We start from the raw sequence: 25,351 nt of genomic DNA, 5'->3' as shown, positions 1-25,351 counted from the left end.
GAGGTTTACATATGGTGCATAGGGATATCCTGGGTCCGATGTTACGTAATAATATGCCAAAGTGCAGCATGTGAAGTCTCCACCAACAGCCATAAAACACTGGTCATCCTAACCATTGTGAGATGTCTATACAGTTAATATTTAAGGAGTCATGTATCTATGCCGAAAATTATGCCTACAAGTCGAAGCATGAAGGGGCATCTGAATATTTAGCATATCTGGCATGTAAATACCATGCAACACCAGTTACAACAGTGCCATGCGAACGCCTGTTCTCACTTTCAGGTGACATTGTAAATAAGAAGCGGGCAGCATTCTCCCACATAAATGTAAATGAACTTGTTTGTCTTAGCAATTTGCTGAACAAGAAGTAGGACTGAGTGGACTTGTAGATTCTGAAGTTTTACATTGTTTTGTTTGAGTGCAGTTATGTAAAAAAATACTTCTATGTTTGTAAGTTGCACTTTCACGATAATAAGATTGCACTACAGTACTTGTATGAGGTGAAATGAAAAATACTATCTTTTGTCTTTTACAGCGCAAATATTTGCAATCAAAAATATAAAGTGAGCACTGTACACTTTGTATTCTGTGTTGTAGTTGAAATCAATATATTTGAAAATGTAGAAAAACATCCAAAAATATTTATAATAAATTTGAAGTGGTATTCTATTATTGTTTAACAGTGTGATTAAGATGCAAATTAATCATTACTTTTTTTAATCGTTTGTTTTCCATTAATTGCATGTATTAACTGCAATTAATTGATAGCCCTTCTATAAACAAATTTAAGTGGAGCAGTGATCTTGAGATTAAACTGGTAAGCTGTGTACTATTGCTTTGAGAGTAGCAGAGCTCTGAATTCTGTGAGTGTCCAGCAGAACATGGGGTGGACACTCCAGAGAGATGCTTGGAGGGCTCGGTGGATGGAGTGCACCTATTCCTTGCCTACAGAGGGACAGCAAAGCCTGTATAGGCTGAGAGGGGAGTGCTTGTGTTACCCATGGCTGGTGGAGGAGTCAAGAAGCTGACCCCTGGCAGGCACAGACAAAGTTTCCTCCTGTAAAGGTAGGTGGTAGCGAGATGCCTCACAATGCTGAGCACCCCCAGGAACTGTCACAATCATCCTTTGTAACTCAGTCAACACAGATACCCAAAATCCAGTATGTCTCCAGATTGTGTCCTGTTACTGTTCTCTAGTAGGTAGCACAGCCAATTCTTATCATCCCTGTTCAGGAAAGTTCCTAAGCATGTACTAGAACATGACTATGTACTTAAACTCCACTGAAGTGCTTTTCTGGACAGGTATGCTTTCCTGAATCGACAGCCACGGGAACTCCAACAAACAACTACATGTCTATTTTCTGAGGTTCATAATGTTTACATTACTTACCATTTATTTAGTTCCCAACTTAGCTTTATTTCCATATTATCCTCTTCATTAGTGTATGTTGTACATATCCATTAGAAAATTACTGTAAATGTAGGAATAGTATAAGCCCTTAGTACAAAGAGCTAAGATTTCCAGACACTAAGCCTTGCATCCTATTTCTCACCCTCCCATTTCTGGCACAATTCTAGCAAATGTGTTTATCAATAATAAGTATTGTAAAGAACCATCCTAGAGTGGGTGGTGAATGAACCAATTTTTTCCAGATCCTTTTATGATTCCATGAGGAAAGTACCGGACTTTTCAAAATAAGCCATTTAAACTATGCTCTTGAATTATGCTTCCTGCCACTACGCAGCAAATGCTCAATAGAGCTTTCCCACACCAAGAATCGGCTATTTAATTAATACACATTATATATTTGAGTTTATCAACATAAGGTACTACTGAAAATCAAGCAAGCAGAAGAGCCCTTCAAATAAATTTAAATGTCTCTTTGATGAAACATTAACAGTCAAAATCTAATTTGATAACTGACAGCATGATATTTATTTTGACAAAATATCTTCTAATTTTCAACTGTTAAATACAAACGCTACCACTGTTAACAAGGAACATTTGCTTAGATTTTCTTATACCCAATTCCAACAATACATAAGAATAAGTTACCTAAACTCAGTCTCTGGAAAGAGTTCTCTGGATACTACTTTTTATTAGCTGATAATCACTTTGAATGAACATGGTAATCTTGTTTAGAATTCCGGGGTCTACACAGATTGTGTCCTCTTTTAAAATTTACACTGCCTTGAGGACTGAAGTGCATCAAGTTGCATTTTTTTTACCTTTCAAATAATGTTCTGGGTTCTAAAATAAGAGATGACCAGATCATCAGCACATCTGTTTAACCATATGTTTTAACTCCATTTGTTCAAATATTATTCACATTAGTTCTATACATAGGTACGATGTTTCTTCCCTGCCCTGGGCTAGGAGGGAGAGTGATCAGTTGCTGACAAAGTTAAAGTTACACAAGGAATTCACACTAAAACATAACCTACCTTAACAATTTGCATAGTCTGGTGGGGCATGTCCTCTGGATTCTAAATATACATTAATTTTCCCCCCAAGAAAGCTATCATTTGTGAGATGCTATAATAAGAGCTTCCCTTATTGCTCTGCAACAAGCACCTTACTCACACTGTTCACATGGTCTTGACATCCATTTGCTTGGTGCACAGACAAACAAGAGATAACAATGTTGGATTCTACTACAATAGAAAGAAGGGGAGCGATAGAAATAAAGTACAATATCAAACAGACCATTTAGAAGTATTCCCCCCCCCCCAGATTCTAAAAAGAGGGGTAAATAACTATGAAGAGTTAAAGGATCACTGCCTCTACCTTCAAGTCCAAAGTTTAAAAACATAGTTAAAAATGTTCTCTTTTCTTTTTGGTTAATTATTTTAAAAAATCCACCCTCCTAGCCAAAACTAAAGATTTCGGAACCATTCCACATATGCAAACATATCACACCTCTGAAGGGAACACTAGTGCAGCTTGCCTTTGAAGTATGGTTGACCACACAACCACTCCCAGCTCTTCATAGTCCATTTGCAAGAAAAGCCATTTTGTGGCTTCATATTTGTGTGTATCACTAATTCCATACCAAATTTACTCAGCTCACAATAAATGCAATTTTTCCAAAACGACAGCCCTTCAATCTCACACTGGGCTCAAAGTCAAGCTGGGCTCTCTCTCATACCTCATCAGTGATAAAAGTTCTGCAGGCCAAATTATGCTCTGAGTGCCACCTGTGCCAACCTACTTTCCTAAGAATTATGCCTTCTATCAGTTAAATGTGAGCATCCCATTTGTTGTCAGTAGAATTTCAGATATGTAATAGATGGTATTATTTGACCTTCAGCATATTACTTGCTATTAAGCATGAAAAGGAAAGAGCCCAACTTGATTTTCAGAAGTCAGAGTAAATTTGCATCAAAGACAGATAAGCAACATCTATTTCACTGTAAACTGAGCAAACCTGAGATGGCATAAGTGATAAGAATGAATATGGAATCCCAGAAGTGTTTTCCCTGCTAAGCAGTTACTTCTCAGAGTATAACCACATTGTAAGGAAGGGAGAGATCTCCAACAGACACTTTCAAGAGATCTGGAGTAAGCATCGATAATGTGTTTTCTCAACGCTAATAAAGAGGATTAGCTACAGTTGGGGCAGCAATGTTGGCAGGATATTGGCAAAGAGACTTCACATCACTCCCAAGACATTGTATCACAGAGTCAGGATACAGACTGAAGAGGATGGATAGAAGGTATGGAGGACTTGATGGTGTACTGGGACAGCTTGAGGGACCGGTTTATGACTTGCAGAGGAAGGGAGAGGAAGATGCCAACAGTCAGGATTTTCTTGATGGGTTGAGAGAGGAAAGTCTGAACTGGACAAAGAAGTCAGGGTCACTAATTGCTAGAAGCAGGCACCTATAAGGAAGGTAGAGATCACATAAAGGAGAAATAATTGGGATTGGGTGGTTCTAAAACTTAAGGAAGTTGAGCCAAAAAATCAGGCAAACAGAGGTGAGTCAAGTCCCAAGACATTCTGCTAGGGCTTGGGCTATAAGACACTAGCATCATAGGGTAGGATTTCTTGTTACAGTCCTGGTATTTTGGAGTCAGGATAAAGTAGACAGAGTGATCACCTTCTCTGAACATGTATGGAAATCTGAAATATAATATAAACATAAGGAAACAGATTGCTTTAATACCTTTATTAATATTTGATAATACATAATCAATAGACACCTTTCTAAAACACTCCAACAGTCAAGCTGCAGGTTTCAGAGTACCAAAGATTACATTACACAATGCTGGTGCATACAGCAGAAGTATCAAAATACCAACAAAAAACTATATTATTTTTAAAAGTGTTAACAAAAAAAATTATTTTCATGAATGGAAATAAATTTTATATGGATAGTTTTAAGTTTCCAAGGGATTGTAACAGAGCCAAGTAATTTTTTAAAGCTTTTTTAAAACTTAACGTTATGTCTTTAGAGACTTTACTATTAAAACAATTCTCAGTTGGTGTGCAGAGTAATTTAGATTATCCTTCACCAAATAAAGTTATTTAATACCTCAATTCAGAGAAGGATGCCTATTCAGGAAGGGCACTTAAGCATGTTCTTAACTTTAAATCAATGGGACTCAGTCACATACTTAGGTCCTCATCCAGGACAGCACTTATACCACCAATGTTTAAGATCACATATTTTGCCCTTTTCTTGGATTTAAAGATGTTTAGTCCTGAAGCTCTTAAGTAACTTCTACAATTGGATTTTAAATCTCTGGATGCAAAAAAGTCAAAATAAATGTACCTATAGTAAATAAGCTATTCAATATGCATAAGTGAGATACTGATTTCGAAGTAAGACAAAGACAGCTTTCTTTAAAAAGTGAAATACATCTTCACTTTTGATTTACCGCACTGAACTTTATACGGCATCATCACACAATTGTGTTTGTGGATTAAAGAAATCAGTTTAAATAAATTCATTTTAAATCAGTTACTGCAGTCCCATATTTTAACAAACATTTTATCAATTTTCTAAAAAACACTAAATTATAAATTATGTGTATTTTACAGACTATATGACTACAGCAGAAATCAGGATGTAGGCAATAAGCAGTTTGATAGCTATTCTTGGCAAAGGAAAAGCCACATGAATGATTTTTTTAATCTGAAAGGGCCCCAATTTAAGTAAATCCTCTGTGAATGGCTCACTACGTAAGTATGTATTTAAGCAGCACTATCTAAACAATTATTTTTAGACAATATACTTCAACTGAAATGCATTCAAACATAATAAGAAATCACAACTGCCAAGAAGCAGTAGCCTGGGGGCTATGTTAAGATTGTTAGGCAATTTAGGTATGCTGGTTGATTTAATGAAAGATCTAGGCATTAGTTAAAAACGTTTCATGGTGAACTGATTTAAGAAACTAAGTGGAAGGAGGCACAAGCATCTGATTAGTTTATTCCAACTGCCAGAAGCAGATCGGGGGGGGGGGGGGGCCGCGGGGGGGGGGGAGGGGATATATATGCTCTTCCACTCCTGTAAAGGCTAATGTTAATCCCCTATAGGAATTTCCAAAACTAGTTTTGGGGTGGTTTTTAGAAATCTGAAGCGCAAAAAATAAACCTTGTTCTTCAGAAAAGTTTGCCTACGACGTTCAGTAATATGCTTCAAGTAATGCCAGACACTTTTACTTATTTCTCAGCTGATCTGGCACCACAATAAACTGAATTTGGTTATAGAAATTCTCTTATAAAGAACTGCTGCATACTGGTTTTAACTATGTATAGAACAGGCTTTCCCCCAAAACACCTTAAAAAGGTGACAAGCCACACTGAATTATATCTCCCTCCACATTTCTCTCCTGAGCCCTCCAAAACACTTAAATTTAAGTTAACAATTTCCTTCAATTTGTAGAAATTTCAAATGTGTAATAGTGTATATTTTGACATTTTGACAGTTTGGGCTCAACTCTTTCCTAAAAACCCAGAGAAGGAGTAACTGATTAAATAAATCCATTATTTTCCATAAGTTCTCTTTACAGATATACTGGATAGTTACAGAAATTGAACCAGAAGTGCAAGGGGGGGGGGGGGGAGAATTGGTCTTATAAAAGCAGCAGTGTCTGGAGTACAAGAGAAGCAGGTTTCACAGATTCCTCTGAGGTCGCCTATGCAGAGGATGATGAGGCCCAACTTCACTTAATTTGAGATTTGAAGATCTGCTCACGGTAGTACAGCTGGAGACTTGCAAGCTTTATCCATGTATTTACTTGAACCCTGGGTCAGCAAGGTAAGAGGGGCCAGATCAAACAAACATTCCGCACAACACTTCAACGAAGAACTACAGGAGACCAGAATGTCTCCTGAATGAACATTTATTTCCTAGGAGCTATAATCTGTCTGGGCTTCCACCCCAAAGACAGCTAATATTCTGGCTCTAAGGATTCTGCATGATCTGAAAAAAAAAAAAAAAAAAAAACCCACCACCTCCTCCTCTTCCATAACCCAATTTGTATCAGGGAATCTTACTTGTGAAAGGTCAAGATTCAAGAATAAAGTCTCATCATCTGGAATCTTAGAAGGCCCTCCTCAAGGTCTTTCCACTGAGGGCTCATGGCACTGTAAGGGCTGAAAGTTCATGCAGCAATTTTTGGGAAGCGAGGAGGGAGAGAAGAGCCACTGGATCCACTGGGTAGTATTGAGTGCAACATAGTTCTAGTTGAATTTTCTTGGTATGAAAGAAGGACTGGGGGAAAAGGGGCCTGGACCTTTGAGGCTCCAAAAGCCCTCTTAGAATCCCATTGCTCATTGCACGGTTGATCTCTGTGGTTACAGCCAGGGGACACCCACAACAGCCTGTCTGCCTCAGCTATGAGGTGGAGATGGGGAGGTCTGGCAGTGGGCAGTCTGAGGGAGAAGCTGCTGCTGCAGCATGTGGTGTGAAGTGAGGAGGGAGAGCTCACAGTTAAGCTCCTACTAAAAAATTTCACACTAAAATCATTCTCTGGGCCACTGGCATAGCTGCAGGGAGGGGTCAGCAACATCCCCTTTGATCGGTGAGAGTTCTTGCCCTGGCACCCTGCTCCATTGTAGTCACACAGGCAAATCAAAGCATCAGGGGAATTGCAAAATCCAGCGATGCGAGAACTAGTAAATCAGATTTCCCTGGCTGAGAGAAAAGAGTGTCTGGGTCCGCCTACATGGTTTCCACAGTCATAATATCTCAGCTCTTTTGTGCAGAGAGGGGAGAGAGGAAGAGCAGTAGGAGAGCCTACAGCACAAAGCAGTACTGTGAGTTGGGGTTGGAGACAATGAGGTGCACACACAAACCCCTCAACAGGAAACTTTCCAAACTACAGCAAAGTGGGTGGGGACAGAAATGCCTTCCCTATTTCTCACAAAAATCTGCTGAGCCAGAAGCTCTTCCTCTCTCAGTCTAGAAAGGTGGGCAACAAAGAAGAAAGGGCAAAGGACCAGCCATGTCAGTCCTCCACACTTGAGGAGAAGGCAATACAAGCGGCTATCCCCAAGTGGGCTCTACCTACCTGCAACACTGATGAGGGGGTTCAAGAATTCAGTGTCTACCCAGGGAACAAGGGAGGAGCAGATCCTGGAAGCAGATCCTTCCCCAAAGGAAATCTCATTTTGACTCTGCAACTTGAGAGCTTCTGCCTGAAACTGACTCACTTTGATATTTCTTGGATTCTGTCTTCTTCCTTTCTTCAGTCATCTTTCCTGTTGGTTTCTTCCCTTTGCTTTGGGGGTCAGCTGGAAAAAGAATGAAGCAGAAGGCTAAGGCATGACTCCATAATTCCAGGACAAAGAGGTAAGACTGAAGGGGAAGGAGAAGTGTATTTGATACCTTCTGAATAACAGCTGTTTTACAGGTTTTTTCAATGCTCTGATTTGTCAAAAAATGGCTAAAATCTTTCCTTTTAAATTGCCAATAGGCCAAGACCAAGCACAGGAGGTTTTTGTCCAGAAAGGTTTTTTTCATGTTGTTACAAGTAGAGCTGGTCAGAAAATTTTGAAATTGTGCAAATTTTGTAGAAAAACTGAATTTCCACAATTCTTCCTTCCATTTTCTGACAAGCTCTAATTATAATCACCGTATCTACTATTGCAACACAATGAACAGCTCTTCACAAGATTAGGCAGAAAGAAGCTGCGAGATGAAAAGGTGTTTGTACTTACCTGGAAGTTTCCTTTAAACTGTCCCCCTTTTCTTAGCAGTACTAGTCTACAGCTCAAATAGTAAGGTCTTCCTCTCTACTTGCAGAACCAGACCTGTCAATCACTGGCAGCAATGTAAAACACACTTCCCATCCTGAAAGCCCACCAGTTGGGAAACTTCAACAGTTAATATGGTACTGTATAACTGTAACTACACATAATGCCTACTATAGAACACAAGAACCTCCGCAATCCCTGTGTTATCGTTTTGCATTTCTAGACCAATTTTTCTTCCCTGGGGAGCTGGATCTGTGACGCTTTACTACCTGAAGAAAGCAAGTGTTCAGGTAATTAATCTGCCTATTCTTTAGCACAGGAAGTTCCATAGATCTTTAAGATTTTACCATCACTGTGTGGCTGAAGTGATGGGGCATGGCAGCTGAAGTGGATGCAAATATATGCCTCATTATTTACTTTAGTCTGCCTTTGTTCACTGAGGTACACAAGTACCTGAAGTACATGAATGAGTAAGGTGGCTCTAAAGAAGTTGCTTTACTTGTAGATGAAGAAAGATCCTACCTCTTTCATCACTTCACCTTCAGACACTGAATATGACGAAGACTTTGTTTAACGTGGGAGCTTTTTCCCCGATAGCAAGATCATCTTGTAGACAATTGAGGATGCAATTTAGTTGAATTTCATGATCTCTGCCTGAATATTTGAATTTTACCACCATGTTGGTTCACTTCTTTCCAGAGATTAAAATGGTGGACATGAATTTGGCTGAGCATCATCTCTTTTTAATTATGGTTTGCCTCTCAAAAGCCAGATGCAGCCTAGTCAAGCCTGCTTGGCCCCTTATGCATGACTAGTCCTTGTGGGAAAAAGGATCTGTCCTGCTTTGGAGGAAAAGTAGCTGACCTAGCAAGATACTGATCAGGTCCAGGCAGTGGGGTCTTCTTAGGCAATATATCATCTTTGCTTTCTCTAACAGTCTACATCATTCTGGATAGGAGTAGAAAAGGAGAAAAGAAAAATGGTAGTATATGCAGTGCTCTTTGGGACAGAGCTTCTGTTGCTATTGTATTTGATAGCTGAATACTCAAAAAGAATAAAAATACAAATCAAAGTAATAATTCATGTATTGCATGGTGAATAAAAGGGTCTCACTGGTCGTATCTGATGACTGACACTACTTTGCTCCTCAAAGAGTTTTCATGTTGCTAGAAGATGTTGCTTGCACTTCCACCTTCCATAACAGTAGTGACATGTAATGTCTTGAGTATCGCACTGCAGTCCCTGGTGCTGGCTGACAGGTATTGGGAATCCAAAGAGGCATCCAAAACACAAACAATAGAAACTTCCACAGTATTGAACCCAGCCAAATTCTCTCTTGGTGCTAAGCAGGAGTGCACCCAAACATTAAATCAATCCACCCATCCAAGAATTTGCTAAGTAAAGCAAGCAGACATATGTGATGGCTGGCCCATCCCTTTGTAGTTTTCTCTCAGGCAGGAATCTACCTTCAGATCCCTGGAGTCTCTCAGGAAGGAGTGACTAGCCTTTCAATGCACATAAGAACTCCCTTAGAAAGGATAAAAAGCACATAAGTTTGCATAGGTTTATCTTGAGGACTCAGGAATAGGAAAATGGGTTCCCGGTTTGTATGTTCTGGCTACCATACACTCTAATGGGACTTTTGAACTCCTATATAGCAGAATCCAACCAATGTGACAGTAGATGTGTGTCTCCGGGCTGGCGATAGCTAGATTCTTCTGCATCTTTTTGGAAGCTTGTGGGACGGTGCTTTTTACTTAGCCTTTCCTTTTTCATGCTTCCCCTTTTTCAGATTTGGAGGGACAGAGGGAAAAGATCTAGTTCTGATGCACTTGAATTCCTCTTAGGCGTGTCACAGACATGGTTCCTTCTACCTTTGGGGTATATGCTTATCCAGGGAAGTCTATGTTCTTGCCCCTATTTGAGTTATTTTCATGAGGGCCAGCGTAAGAGACTCAAGATGCTGGAATGTGCTTGGGCCAGCAAGATAGATCCCATATATTTACTGTGAAAAGAATTTGCCGATTCCTTTGATGTGGAGGACTGCGTTGGGCTCTTCCTCGCTGGAGAGAACACATCCTGGTTACACCACCACCAGGGAAACACAGGCTGACTTAGTCTCTTGTAGATGGGCACGACAGATAGATTTAGAAAGTAGACTGATGGTCTATGGTTCCCTTTTCTGCCTTCTGTCTGGTCCACTGGCTGTACCGCGTGCTGGTCATCTTCCTTTCACAGCCTTTTGTGGAGAGGCAAGATGCAATGCTGTTGCTCCACGTGATGAACTACTTTTATTGTTGATGAGGGCTCTGGGAGTGCAACAGCTCCCTCTGATGCCTTGTCTGAGCTGGCCTCACTCTATTGCCCCCAATAGGAGAGGGTCGACTGTCACTCAGTGCTTCTTGGGGTTAGGGAAACAGTGGCAACTGTTTCTTTCATGGCTCTGCTCAGAACCTCACAAAGTAGGCCTACACAAGTCTGTGTATGACCACTGTGGAAGCCCTGTCTGGAAGACGGACAAAAATCCCAAGAGATGCATTTGGTAAGTAGAGAGGAGCATAAGCAGAAAAGCTTCCCTTTTCCTTTCTTCGTCTATTTGTTTGCCATGATGAGAGCAGCATTCGTCAGAGTGCACACTGCTGCAGTACCTCAGCGAAGGAATGCAGAATCAAAGTCTAATTCCAGACACCCAGCTGCTAAACCAGATGTATTTTAGCCCTCTAGATCCACTGAATTCTTTTGCTTTGTTTAAAAATGTAACTGATCATCTGCCGCAGTGAAATACGAGCCACCTATCTGCAGCTAGAGATGCAGAAGTAAAAGTGATTTTTATCCTACTTCCCGTTATTGACAGGTCTGGTTCTACTTCCAGGACTGCAAGTAGGCTGCAAACCCACTACAGGATTTGTTGACCTGCCTATGCTGAAAAAAGCTGTTTTCAAAACCATGTACACAATACAATACCAACAGAGTAAATCCTGACAAAGTAAATGTCTTCTTATGGCACCAACATAAAACATACATGAATTGTTAAAACATCAACAATGGACATGTCATAATGATTGCTTGGCACTGAGTTCTGTTGGCTATTGACACTAATTATGGAAAAACTGATTTTTTTTAAAAAAAAGTTAGAGTGGAAAAATGGCTTTTGAACAATACAGCAGCTACATTTTAAGGGTCTGTTAGCATTTCCTTTAGAAACCTACTTTGAGGGGGTTTATAATACAGCTGAATAAAACATGCTTAAGGCTGAAACTTGGCATAAAATGTCTCATAGAAGCAATTTTAATTTATTTTAAAAGCAAATTAGATTTAATTATTTGAGACATCTACAAAAATAACGTGTGATCCTGACTCTCCCTTGGGATGGTCACAAGAATCAGTAAGGTTATCTTATTTTACATCTTCAGTAATGATCTCGGAGTTAAGGTAAACCAAATGTTAATGAAATATAGAGATTTTAAATGGGGAGGTATTGCAAATACCAGGAGAAAAGAAAAAAGGATAAAGAGATCTAGAGAGGTAGAAAATATGAGCAGGAAATAAAATTAGATTCAAATCAGAAAATGTACAAGCTAAGGGTTTATCTACACTGGAATAACAGACATATGGAAAAAAATACAAAAACGAAATAAGTGCACCTTAGCTAAGCAGCAACTAAAAGGAACATGGTAACATCTGAAGGGTGTAAATATCAAGAAAGGAGAGGAATTTAAGGTGATCGAAGAGGATATAATTAGGAGCAATAGAATGAAATTTAGTCTATTGAGGAAAATGTCCTGACAAGGACATCTTGTAGATTATAGAACAGTCATCCACAGGAAGAGGTGAATGGCACATTTTCTTTAGACATTTAAAATTACACTGAATGAAGTATTAGAAATGTATTGTGAGAACAAGCACACATTGACAACAGGTGAGACTAGATGAGACCACAAGAAATGATTTTTTTTTTCCTTTCTGATCACTGAACTATCAGTAGTGTAAGTGTCCTGGCCTTAAGAGCTTTTGATGGCATAAAACACTGGTTTCTAGAATCAGTAATTCTTGAGATAATAAGCCATTACAGTGGAGGAGGAAGGAAGCAAAATGATAATCTGAATAGTTGATTTTAAGGTCAAATATCACACAGACTACCATGAAAAGAAACTAATGCTATATACCATCAGAATGCTCAGAATTGCAACTTTCCAGTTTGTATAAAGCTTTGGTTTCTAACCATTTTGTTCTAGCAGGGTATTTGTGTCACCAGTTTGGGAGCTCTGCTACAAATGATATGGACCATATCAGATTAGAATATATTTGATTAAATTAGCGCTGAATATAGCACATCCTGGGCCAGTGCAGTTTTCAATCCTTAGATGACCATCCTAATTTAAGAGTTTCACAGAGTTTCCATCATAACAATCAACTTTTGTGTCACATTTGCACAAATTTGAAGTATATTTCTCTTGCCTATTTTAAAGTCAAGAGAACATGCATAGAAGCAGTAAATGCATGGGAGTAATGAGGCTAAATCATGTATTATTGATTATAACAAATGATTAATGAAAATTATTATGCATAAATGTAGTCATTTGATAAACCTTATAATTTTGGCTTTTTAAAAAAGATACCAAGTCATTGATATAGTGGTCTAAAAATCTCGCTTTTAAAGGTCATTTTAAGTTACACGTAGCATATTTTAAAATCCTTAGTAGAAGAGGCTATCAAAGTTGGGTTTTTTTTATTGTTTCTTTTGTTTTTTGTTTCCTTTCAAAGTTTGTATGCCAAGTGTAGCTAACAGCAAACTTCAGCAGCCTAGTTAATAAAGCATTTTAAACCAGACTTTAATAGTCAGATCTCATTGGCACTAATAAGTCCACTGAAAAAAATATATATACCCTCTTTCAATTTTCAGGAAATTCTAAGCCTCAAGTGGTTCTGGAAAAAGTATTTGAATTGGTAAAAAAATAAAATTTTGTTTTTCCAAACAAAGATATAGTGGCTTTTTTGTTTTGTTTTGTTTTTAAAGGAGCTAATTTTTGGAAGAAAAAAACAAGGTTACCAACATATTGGTATATACATATATATCCTTAACATACTCCAATTATTGCGCAAAACTTGCAATTTCTTTATGTTAATAGGGGCTTTCATTTTACTTCTCAGAATTCAGTGCTGGTTTACTTGATTCAGTTATACCTGCAATTAGCTTATGTGTTTTTTTAAAAAACATTTGATTATTTTGTATCTTGCTGATTTTCCACTCAATACTCTGAATCCTCACATTTCTCCTACTCTTCTGTAGTCTTTTAACCAGTTTTCTGTTAGTGTCAAGTTCCAAGTTTTTGTGCTACAAACGAGCAGTGTGAAGGGTAACCACTCCAATAAGGCTACCTGCATTTTTCAAACTGAATTTTGCAGAAGACATTTTGCTAGTCTATTCTCCTTTGGTATTTACGCCTGCTCTTCTCCATGACTCTCCTCTGATGTTTGTAATTTCTGGAGAACTCAAATATAGCAAAAAGTGAAGAAAGTTTGCATCCCTAACATATAACCATCCTACTCTCAATAAATATAGATCACTGCCATTAATGCTAGTGGAGAATTACACATTATGCACGGAAAAGAAAGAATCCTAAATAGACTACTTTTTGTAGCATTCACTCAAAAATGTAACTGCTATCCTATTTTGAAAAGGGACTCAATGATGGCATTGTGTGGTTCCATGTCTATTGTGTTCCATGTCAAATGTTCTCAACTTTCAGGGGGAAAAGATTGTTTCCTATCAGCCTCGCAATCTAAGCCTGGAATATGAGACTCAAGCTGGATTCTTTTCTTGTCTTTACCAGCAATAAAGGATGAGGCTGATTTGGGCCCTCAGTTATACCAGTTGACTTACTGGTACTTAATCTTATTGCTGAGGCACAAGCAGATCCTTGATGTTCTCTTAGTTGTGTTGGTTCTGCTAACAGGAGTACAAAGTGGTAAAAGCTTATTTTAGTCTAATGTGTGCAGATATGATTGAATACATATGGGGAACAATTTAAGCCCTGACCTTGCAAATGACCAGTGTGCCCATGCACTCTGTACTGCAGGATCAGGGCCCAAGATCTAGTAAGAAGGTTAAATTTTTAGTCATTTTTCAGGAGAGAGCCACACTTTAAAAGTTGTTGATTTCACCCAGCTTATTACACATGTAAGATATTAACAGTACAAAAAGTAAAGCTAATGATCTTCCCACAGAGCTTAGTCGAAGCTATATTCAGTTGTACTGAATATTCTTGAAGTAGTTCTGCAATAATTTAGCCATTTAACATTCTCAGAATGTTCTTTGATTTAATTAAGTTTCCTTACTGGACTAAATCCCAAAATTTACCTATATTTTAATTATTTTTAGTATGAGAAATTAATTTCCATATATATTTTCCCCAAAATATGACTTAAAACAAGACAAACAAAATATGCTGAGTTCCTCTTGTTTTAGTCTTTCCTTGTAAGGAAATTCTCACCAACTCAATTCAGGCAGAGTTTTCTATTTCTTTTAAATAAAACTACTTCTTACACTCACTTCCCCTCCATCTCTTCTCCATGCAAGCATCTTTCACCTACCTGCTTTGCTCAGTCAGACCTCCCAGCATTTGCACTAGACATAATTAACTTTGGTAATGCCTCTTCACAGGCATACCAGTGTGCAATGTTAGACTCAGTCATTCTGTATCTGTTGAAATATTAGCACTTGTTTTAGGTCACTTACAAAGAACAAAGTTAAGCCATAGAAAATCAAACAAAACAGATACAAACACGCACATACAGTTTTATTTCTACCTTAGGCTCATTACTTTTGTAGAACTATAAAATATAGAAAAAACAACATTTGCACCAAAAACCAAACTTACCCCTCTTAATGATGTGGGTTTCAAAGTCTGATTAACCATATTTTATATGGTTTTATGCATCTCACAGGACCCTCTCCTTCATTTGAGTCAAGCCTTGATTGACAAAAATGAACACCGTCTAGGGCAGATAAAAAGAACTTCCCTCTTGATGAAACAATGCTTCCCTCTAGCACCCAACCAAACATGCAACAGACTACTAGCCCTTTTGATCACAAACACTATTTTATTTAATTGAACATTTTTCTGCATGATTACTGCATGCACAGATTCTTTTGAACTGAATTCTTGACAACTATGTTTGCCAAATACTTTCCTTGGAGCTTCATATTAATTTCCTGACCTATTTTATTTCAATTATTTTTCCTTAAGAAAATAACTAAGTTACAGGCTGATATTGTTTCAAAATATGAATTTACATTAATTTAATGAAAATCTTCTATCTGAAGATTCTGAAGATAACCCCAGCTCCCCCCATCAGATGTGAAGGGCTATTATTCAGTGAGATATTTAAAAGCTATTAAGACTAAAAAGGGTTCTTTGACTCCATGATTTTCTTTTAGGGTAAAATTTTAAAATTAAATTACAACCTGCACTGGGAGAGCTCTGCATTAAAAATAAATGTTTTGAGACAAACTCTAGAAGATGTACCTCAATTAGGAATTTCTAAATCTTAAGTGTTACATGTAAATTATAGATCTACTTTATATTTTCTCCTCGTAATTTTAATAGTAATAGCTTCCTACCTACCACCAAATAAAGTGAAAGAAACTAGAACGAAGTGCAGAAAGAATCATAAAAATCTCAGCCTAAGATATCTGAGCTGTTCCCCTCTGTCCCATTTCTGTAGGTAGACTATTTTAATCAGTGAATGTATGTTGAATTGTCCCTTCCAAACAAACAAAAAAACCAAAAACAAAATAAAAAACCCCCACAACATAGGCTTAGGGCATGAAAGTGCTGTCAAAACCAAAAAAAAAAAAAAAAAAAAAAGCAAATGCAGGATACATGTGACAACTCAGGCTCAGCTAGTCAGCTAACTTATGGGAAATTGGTTTTGCTTCATTAAGTATCTGCAATGTAATCACTAGCACATGCCCAAGGTTATGTTTTGAGGCTGTAAAGTTAAACCATGTTTTATGTGGTGTAAGATTTAATTTAGAATTATTCTAATTTTTAACTTGAGCTACTCTAACAAGCTGTTGTTTGCCCAGATAAAGTTTTTAATAAATCTTAATGATAATAAAACGGGATATCCCTTAAGCATTTAGCCAATTAAACTATATAGTTTGTCACTACTATTTTGCTAGACAAGAATTATATTAGCAATAACCATCTCATGTCAATTCCTGCAACCCAAGGGTATATATTTTCATGTACCTCTGAGCTTCCTTTAACGCTTTAAATCAGATGGTCAACATCGTAGTTCCCATAGTTCCAAAAAGTGACTTACTGTAAGACCAGCTGTTAGGATCAAGAATCCCTCAATGTTTTTTTCAAGTGGTCAGTTCAGCAGGGAAATACTTGGGGAAAAAAAAGCAATGACCTTATTTGTGCATTTCACATAAAATAATGCAGTACACACAATCCCCATGAGACAAGCATACAACTTGTTTATGTATGTGGTACCAAATAAAGCTATGGTCCTCCAATGGGATCTGGTTGGGCAAACTCTTACATTCCTTGGGAATTCAATTGAAATCAATGAGACTCTGCATAGCTGCAAGCATCTGCCTGCTTTAATGCAGCTGCAGAATCAGGGACTACTTTATTTAAAAACCCCACTACAATAGTTATGAGATGGTTGAAGAACAAAAACAAAGGGTGGATAAGCATTTGGAAAGTTCCATCCCATCTGACCTTTCTGGAAAAATTATGATAGCAATTAATTTTAGGAGCCTAATGAAAGTGACAATACTACATTAAACTTCAACCAATTCAAATACATTACAGAGAAGGTACAATGTAAACTCAGTATAGCTTTCAGAAGCATCAAGCATTCAGCTAACTGTAATCAAAAGTTTGCTCTTCTTTTAGTAATATGCCTTAGTATCAAGATACAGCATTATGATCTTTTAACAACTGCCATTAGAAATTAAAATATTTCTTAAATCTCTCCACTCTGTTCTGAAAGTGGTGTTAACTGTGTTTAATTTGCTGCTGCTTTGTTGTTTGTTTTCCCATTATTATATTTTAAAGAATAACACACTAATTGCTTGCCTTTCATTACCAACAGCAAATATGTGTTTGCTCTCAAACCTTTGAACAGTCTGTTCCACAGTCTTGTAGGGTGAGGGGTGTGTTCCACATTGAATTAAAAGCAACTGTCATGAAGGATGCTTTCAGTCTCTAGGGAAAGGGGTGCCAGAAATTTCCTTGAAAAATGTTCGCTGCTGCCTCTGAAGAAGTCATTTCTCCATTCATCCAAGTCACATGTTAAGAGAGTTTAGCAAATTAGGAGAAAATGAGAAAAAGACGCAGTAGAAACATATACTTATTAAATGATTTTAGGTTTTAAAATATTTTCTGCTGTGAAAGTCTCTCAAACCCAAGAAAGTATAAAAATACAAAAAGATCATATTGCTTACACACACTTATATGTAAAAATATCTAGCAAATCAGTTATCAAGGAAGGTAAATGTTTAACCCCAACCACCTTTACAGTGGAAAGTTTTATTAAAGTGAAGTGTTAATTTAAATGTACACATTTATTTTTTATCCCTGATTTAAAAAAAAAAAAAAAAGTAAACATTGAGGCAAATTATCTTGATCTCAGGTTGAAAGTGTGCGGAACACGTAGTGAACCCTGATACTAACTTCAATTGGAAAAAAAAGATAGTAAAAACTACCGGAGAGCATAATTCTTTAAGGAAAACAGACATTTTCTGTGTCTTATGTTTTTGGTATTTCAATTAGCATATATTTTACTATGAGCATTCTCAAACTTTCCCCACAGTGGACAGAGTTGGTTTCATAGACCACCTTCTCCCTGCCATTCACAACCACACGGAGAACATCACTTCCCATTTGTAATCACTTAAAACCCCATGTAGCCACTGTAGCTATTGCTTACTTTAAGTCGTCCTATAAGGAAAGTATTAACATATTTTAGCAGCTGGAATGACAACAGCCAACTCTCCATAGGCCGTAGACCACAGTTTGAGAACCACTGCTCTGTTACACGTTAACCTGGAACTTGACTGGGGTAACATTCAAGTATTTCAGGTGTAGTAAATAAACATGATGTTATGCTGCAACAAACATGTCAGCGCATGCATCCATTTCCTACAAGTCACAATGCAAGAAGTTCCTTACAGTGACTGCTAGACAGCATGTTATGCCGATCCTCGCTTATACCAGTTCACACAACCTCAAACAGGCAGCTAACATTAAAAATAAATAAATAAAAAGGAAGTGTGAAATATTTTGCAGTAGTATGAAGTTAAGAACACCTTTATACATCTATGAACTCCTTTGAGGAGTTTTTAGATTCTCTAACAGTAATAATTTGATTAGTTTCATTTATTAAATGACAAAAAGTCCTATAGCTAAAACAGTCTAATTTTTTTTTTAAGGAAAGTTTTCCATAATTTCTAAGTTGTTACTTAATCATTAAACTTTAATAATTAAACATTAGAAATAATGTGGTTCTTTAAGGCTCTGTGGCACTGCCTCAATCTGGGTCCAAAGGTTTGTATTAATATGCTCCATCCTGGCAGAACCCAATAACTAGGTAGAGCACCACTGACTTTGATGAGGTTCTGTGCAGGCTTAAGGTTTTGTCTATATTGAGCTTCTTGTATGATTAGGGCCCTAGTGATGAGTGTACTACTTAGTTTTGAGGATTAGTCAAAATATTGGCATCAATGGCGTGGTATTTGTGATTTAACCCTGATTTAACTCAGGCCTCCCATGCACACACCATGATGGAAGGTGACAGTCTTCCTTGCTGTTCAATGCAGTTAGTTCAAATACCCTCCTATTTGCCAACTATTTAAAAACTACTCTAGTCTCACACTGCAGTGCTTGTGTGTGCAAATATTAATTTTAAGCAAAGACTTCTACGCTTGACAATTACTTCTGCCAATTTCTCATTTTTAATTATATGCAAAGAAGTCAAAAGAAATGTTTTTATTTTTACACTAATACTTCATATTTTCTTCTTACTTCAGACTCCTGATGCATGAGTTTAGGAACATAATCAGGGCTTTGGAGCGGAACCCGGAGCTGGAGCACGAAGCAGCTCCGGAGCAGTGGAGCTGCAGGTTATTGGCTGGAGCGGAGCCGGAGCACAGCTCCAAAGCCCTGAACATAATGACACAGTAGATCTAGGAACTTACCATTAGAATACAAATAGTAGGGATCCTACAATGAGTAATAGGGCCCTAAATCTGAAAATAGAGTTTCTCTCAGTAATAGAGAAACATACGCTGCTATTAACTACCATTCTAAAGGATCACATACATACCCTATGTAGGAGTTTAAATGTTTAAAATGTATGTACATTTAAAAGGACTAGACTAGTAAGATTTAAGTAGTCAAAGCAGAGTCATCTTTGAAGGTTTTTTTAATCTTTAAAGCTGTAACAAAAGCATTATATTCTGAACACAAGTAATAATTTGACTTGTGCCACAGTTCAAAGAGTTTAATCAACTTAACTTACAAAAACTATAGCTTTTAAATCAATGCTTTTTTTTACGTCTTACTTCAGTGATTTGCAAATGTAAAATATTTTATCAGCATTTCACAAACAGATAGGAATAAAGTGCTCAGAGGGAATTAAATCCTTCCAGGGGCGTTTTAGTTCAAATCTAATTATGAATTTTTCCTCACTCTCTCCCCTTCCTTGTTTTTTATTCCCAGTTGCAGCCTATAATTTCTTTGAGGCAAGAGAGGAATGTCACCCTAGAGTTTCCAAATACCAACGTTTTAGAATTTTTCCCAATTAACCAGCAAAATTTTGCCTCTAAGTAGTTAAGATTGAGTATTTCAAAAGTAGCATCTGATTCTGAGTGCCTCTAATTTTGAGTGCCCACCCTGAGACATACTGAGTTTCGTTTTCAGAGGCATCCTCCCGCTTAAGCCACCCCAAATTAGGGGAAACTTTTTGAAGTCTGGACCCTAGCTAGATAAGCTGGTGCCAGAACAAATACCATCCAAGAGAAGTCATAAAATATAAACTCGAATTGATAGAATTACTTTTTTAAATTATAACCAAACTGGAAGTTAGGAAAATGAAACACTACAGGCAAGGGCCATCACAAATTAGGCAAGAGTCTGACTGGCATTCTAAAAGCAATCTCTACAGGAAAAGGTGTTGGTTCACAGCACTCTCAGTGAAAGGAGAAGAGACACTATAAAGTACTGGAAGGGGGACGCAATCCTCTCGTGTGTCGATGTACCTAGCACCAATCTAAGTTCAAAGGGTTCTTTGAAGTCAAAAGAGACGTCAGCAAAATGTACATTTGCATCCAGTATTTAATGAAAGCCAGAGGAAAAACTAACCTAAAAAAAAAAAAAAAGCTTCTCCAAAGGGAGTTGAAATGGACTATTTGTTTATATTGGCTGTCATATCAATAGGGACCCTTCTCCGAGAAGCCAGCAAAATTCCCACTTCTAATACTAATTTTGCACTTTAAGCCCTCCCCAGTTCTTACACCAAACTGAAGTAACAATGATAACTGAAATAGAGGCCTTCTTGCCATTTTAAACAATGTTTTGTTAATACTCATTACTGCAGAGATCAAGTGTGTTGGGGTGATCAATTAAATAGAGAGACTCCAATCTTCAGCTTCTGAGGTAGGCTTCTGGTGTAACTGTTGTCCATGGTGGTGCTGTCCATAGAATTTCTTTCATTAGAGGAGGATATATCTTTACTAAATGAAAGAAGTGAGGATTAATGCGGTTTCCACTGATTCAGTCTCAGGGGCCCACTGTGACAGTCTGAAGTGACAATGTAAGGTAGTCCAAAGTACCAAGTCAACCAAAGAATATAGAATTACAGATAGCAGGGACCTTTTACTTTATTATTATTACTATTATTAAATAATAAATGTGAAAATTAGAGAAAGATACTGTCTGAAGCAACTTGCAGAGAAAAGTACCACACTATAAATTTAAGAGTTTAGGTCCAAAGTAGGATTTTAAGAAGGGGGAATATATACAGCCAAATTTTATTGAGTTTTGCCTCTGGTACCTGCCAGAAGCTTTAATAAGCATTAACAGATAGGGGGGGGGAAAGGATTTGGATGTAGTTGAGTGAGGATGGTGGAACATACCAACATTTTCTTGGCTGCAATCCACCCACCTTAGTCTGCTCCTCAGCTGAACAAAGCAAACAAAAAGTAACAAGCTCTGAATGATTATGTATGTTAATGTTACAAGCTCTGTAGTATTAACATATGTCCGAGTTATTGGCTTCACTACATCAGCCCCTCCTGCTGCACTCTTCTGCTTCCTTACAAGGTGCAGTAGGGGAGTTGAATGCTGTGTCGGCACACAGCAAAAGTAAGTTAACAGGTTCTTATATGCTATTCTTCCTTTTGAAGTTTTTATTTTCAGGCTTCAGCTCTACTCGGACTCCTCCCCTATACTCTAAAAAGAGAAAGCTGAAGAAAAAATTAAATGAAGTTGGATAAAAAAATTGAATAAAATCTAATGATAAACTCACAGAAGTTAAACTGAAGGAAGCTGTAGCGACGACTGAGTGGCCCCTGAAGTAGGAGGAACCAGGAAGGAGAGGGGCTGTGAGCATATGGCGAGGATAACAGATTTAAGTTTTAATCATAAAAACACAAGACAAAAATTATAATTGTGTTTTAGTTTTTACAAGTAATCTGATTTGGGTAACTGAAATAGCTAAATCTAAAGCTATAAATGAGAAAAATTTAAATGTATTACACAATTAAATACTGAACAATGGCATGACTGTGATGCAGAAGCTTACGTAAGTACCATATTTTGCCATATATAAAAACTATAGTAGAACTCAAACACAGAATGGCAAAAGAGCAATGCTCAGACTGTGGACATAGGAAATAGGGCCATTCTTCCCCATCTCTCACCCTATTTGGACCCCGGCTTTCGGAGGAACAAGTGACTTTAAAAAGGGACTGAAAGAGAAGATCTGTACAGTGACGCAAGGAAGGGGAAGGTAAAGTATTACATGAGGAAGAGTAATGAGTGTTTAAAACGAAGGAGCTATTGCAAGTGAGGGCAACCTGTAATCAAATTCCTTGCACCTGATCTGGTGATATTCTTTGATGGCTGGATAGTGGGGCTGCTGAGTAGACAAGAAAGTTCATCACTCTGAAGAAGAAACAAAGATGGACTGCAACTTTAGAAAGGAGAGAAATAAAAGTGAAATTCTGTAGTCTGGAGGTCAGTGATTTAGGATACTTAATGATATTTCCAACTGTTGTACTGAAATGGAGATGGCATATTTATCACTGTTTTACCAAAGCACCAGTTTATGAGGGCCTGTTTTGGTCTGATATATGTCCAATTTTGAGAGATGGCTTAATTTTAAATATTTCTTTCTTTCATCATTTAGTTATTAAGTGAAGCACAGGTTCTCTGCCATATAAATTTAATACCTTTTGTTAAAAATATTTTAAGAATGGATAATTTTAAAAAAAAAAGTGTCCTGCATATAACTCCATTTTCCTAAACTTAAAACAATCTGCAGCAACTTGGTCTCCCTAACAGTTACATTGAGGAAAAGCTAATGGACTGGTCCCAGTTCCTTTCTAACACCCCAGGTCTGAGTGGGCCCATGCTAACTTTACGGTTTGAAAATGTTAAATTCTCAATAACTTCAATGAACTGTAAAATCTAAGCTTTTCATGGTTTACATTGAAGCTCTTTTGTTTTGAAGTGACAAAGATTTTATGCCGCTAAGGTTTTCATAAAATTACAGTTTTAGCAGCATCTGATGCTAAAACTGTAATTTTATAAAAACCTTAGTGACATAAGTCTTTGTTACTTCAAAACAATATTGCAAACACTTACGCACACAGATAATCCACTGAAGCTAATCGGATTATTCACGAGTCCAATTATGTACTAAAGTGTTTGCAGGATCAGGACCAATAATTTGTAAAATTAAAACGTAGCCCCGACTAGTAATAGCATTTAAAAAGGTGTTTAAAATTTATTGCTCTTTGAGCACTATTCAGACAAAGCAAAACCATGCAAACAAGTCTTCATAAATTGAGAGAACTATGAGGAAAGTCCCAAAAATAAACCCTTCCATAATTAACATTTTTTTTTTTATTGGCAGACATGGAAAAGCAAAGATTCAAAAAAGCAGACGCACAGCTATTGGAAGAAGCAAGGAGTTGTTAAATGTTTTGAGATAGAATTACACACTAATTGTGTGTAATTCTATTTGGAACACGAATTTCAAATTACAAAATCATAAAGTCATCACCTAGAAAAATTTACAGTTTTCTAGATTTATACAGGATAACTATATACACAAATGCTCAACACATGCTCAATAATATACAACCTAAAAAGCATTGTTCAAAACCTTTTTGCTATTGTGCCTCAGCTGTTTTTTATTATTACTTTTATTTAAGTAAGCTTTGTGCTGAAAAACCAATTATTTAAATTGATTTCATTAACCTTTATAGGACAAAGAAATGATTAATGCAAATACAGAAGAAGTCTACTGCTTGTTTTGATCACTGAAATGTAACGTTTTATTGTGCAATAATTGAAAGGTTTGAGAATATGTAAAAAGAGAAAACACACAGGAAAAAGCAGTGCTATATAAGTGCCTTGAATTAGGTTCCAGAACTCTTAGAATTTTAGTTAGACAACAGTAATTATAAATAACACTTTACATTTATTTTTTTAGATCAAGAGGGGTTTTTTTGGCCTTTGTTTTGAGAGTGTTTGTTTCCATTTCACCCCACTTCGGCGCTGCTGCTGCCCCCCCCCCCCCCAGCTCCCCTCCAATACAGAAAGTCCAAGTACCCTCTGCTTTACTGACTACACAACTCATTTCTCTAGTCATTTAAAAAAAATATATAAAAAAAAAGAACCAGCATCTGTTCACTTACCTGACTTCCCATAAATGAAGGCAAAACATCACCTTTCCCAAACCTTATTTCAGTATGCCCAGAGGATATGTTTACTGTGCATTAAGTTTATGTAAACACACTTAGTATTATGATTGTTGAATATAACTTTAGAAACGGCACGTCTGCAGTTATATGCTCTTCCATCCAATAGTCTGGCAATATCCAACAGTTTTAGAAACTATGCATTTTGGAAGAAGTCCACTAACCCCAACCCCGCTCTATTGCTTATCTCAGGGACTCTACATCATTTAAGAGTAATGTAACTTGTTAGAATTACATACAGAACTCTTTTGATTACTTTTTCCTGTTGCCTTCGCACCGCCCTCACTTCTCTTACATGTTGTACACCTACCACCATTCCCATCATATACCCAACAGAATATTGGAAGAGAAAAAGTTATCAAAACCCATCTACCTAAAGCATACAAACTAACCAAACCAAAGAATATTTTAAATACAGCAATTTGGCAAGCCTTTTTATGACTATCATTAATCCCAAGCCTTCAGTTATACATACATGATCACTCCCAAAACGGAAACACCAGTGTCAGTTCTTTCACCTCGATTCAAAAGGCAACACTGAACTAACACTCCCCGCCAACTTCCTTTGTTGACTTAAATTAGCAAATCTACTTGAAATCATTCACCTTAATTCTTCACGTGGCAACACTAAAATTTTGTTTCCATAGGCTACTAACCAACACACCACGCTTCAAGCAAATATTTCTGATGAATTTTTATAAGCTGACTTTTGGCAAAGGGCACCTGCGAAGGATATTGGATAATTTAGCTCTATATTAAATTATTAGAGCACATCCAATTACTAGTCAATATACTATACAGGACTATTTGGTTTAACACAGAAGACTTAGGTTCCATCTTTGTGCATATAAGCCATTTTGAGACGCTTATACCATTGTAATACTGAACTGCCGATCAAATGCACGTCTTTCGCATGCAGAAAGTTCTTTTAAATATATTTCTTACACAAATTTATTAATATTGTACTACATTTATACAGTGCCATTGGAGTCTATTGTACATTACAAATGATAAAAAGACAAGGTTCCTCAGGAGCTTAGAATCTAAATTAGACAAACACAGTAAAGGAAGACAACAATAGGAAAGCAAGAGGGCATGAATAGAAAGGAGGTCAGCAAAAAAAGGTTAATTG

General features: G+C 37.2%; 1 protein-coding gene across 5 annotated transcripts in view; it reads right to left on the bottom strand.

Moving 5' to 3' along the window:
• Positions 1 to 25,351, bottom strand: part of LOC113407045 (TSC22 domain family protein 1) — a 132,487-nt gene that overhangs the window by 81,699 nt on the left and 25,437 nt on the right. The window contains exons 1-4 of one of the 5 annotated variants that reach the window (XM_029912154.1): positions 17,348 to 18,058; positions 16,542 to 16,611; positions 14,805 to 14,913; positions 7,526 to 7,748 (exon numbers count right to left, since the gene is read on the bottom strand). The exons of 2 other annotated variants lie outside the window; for them this stretch is intronic. Coding sequence is in view for 2 of the 3 variants with exons in the window: in XM_026654281.2 (XP_026510066.1) it covers positions 14,805 to 14,833 (29 nt within the window). In the remaining variant the exon portion in view is untranslated. Of the gene's footprint in view, positions 1 to 7,525; positions 7,749 to 14,804; positions 14,914 to 15,091; positions 15,136 to 16,541; positions 16,612 to 17,347; positions 18,059 to 25,351 lie in introns of those variants that run through there. 2 more of the 5 variants (XM_026654281.2, XM_026654313.2) reach the window with 2 other exon arrangements.

This window comes from Terrapene carolina, unplaced genomic scaffold (assembly GCF_002925995.2).
Source record: "Terrapene carolina triunguis isolate 2854851 unplaced genomic scaffold, T_m_triunguis-2.0 Scaffold18, whole genome shotgun sequence".
Lineage (NCBI taxonomy): Eukaryota > Metazoa > Chordata > Testudines > Emydidae > Terrapene > Terrapene triunguis.
The sequence above is the reverse complement of the archived record's forward strand: the minus strand, read 5'-3'. Positions and strand labels throughout refer to the sequence as shown.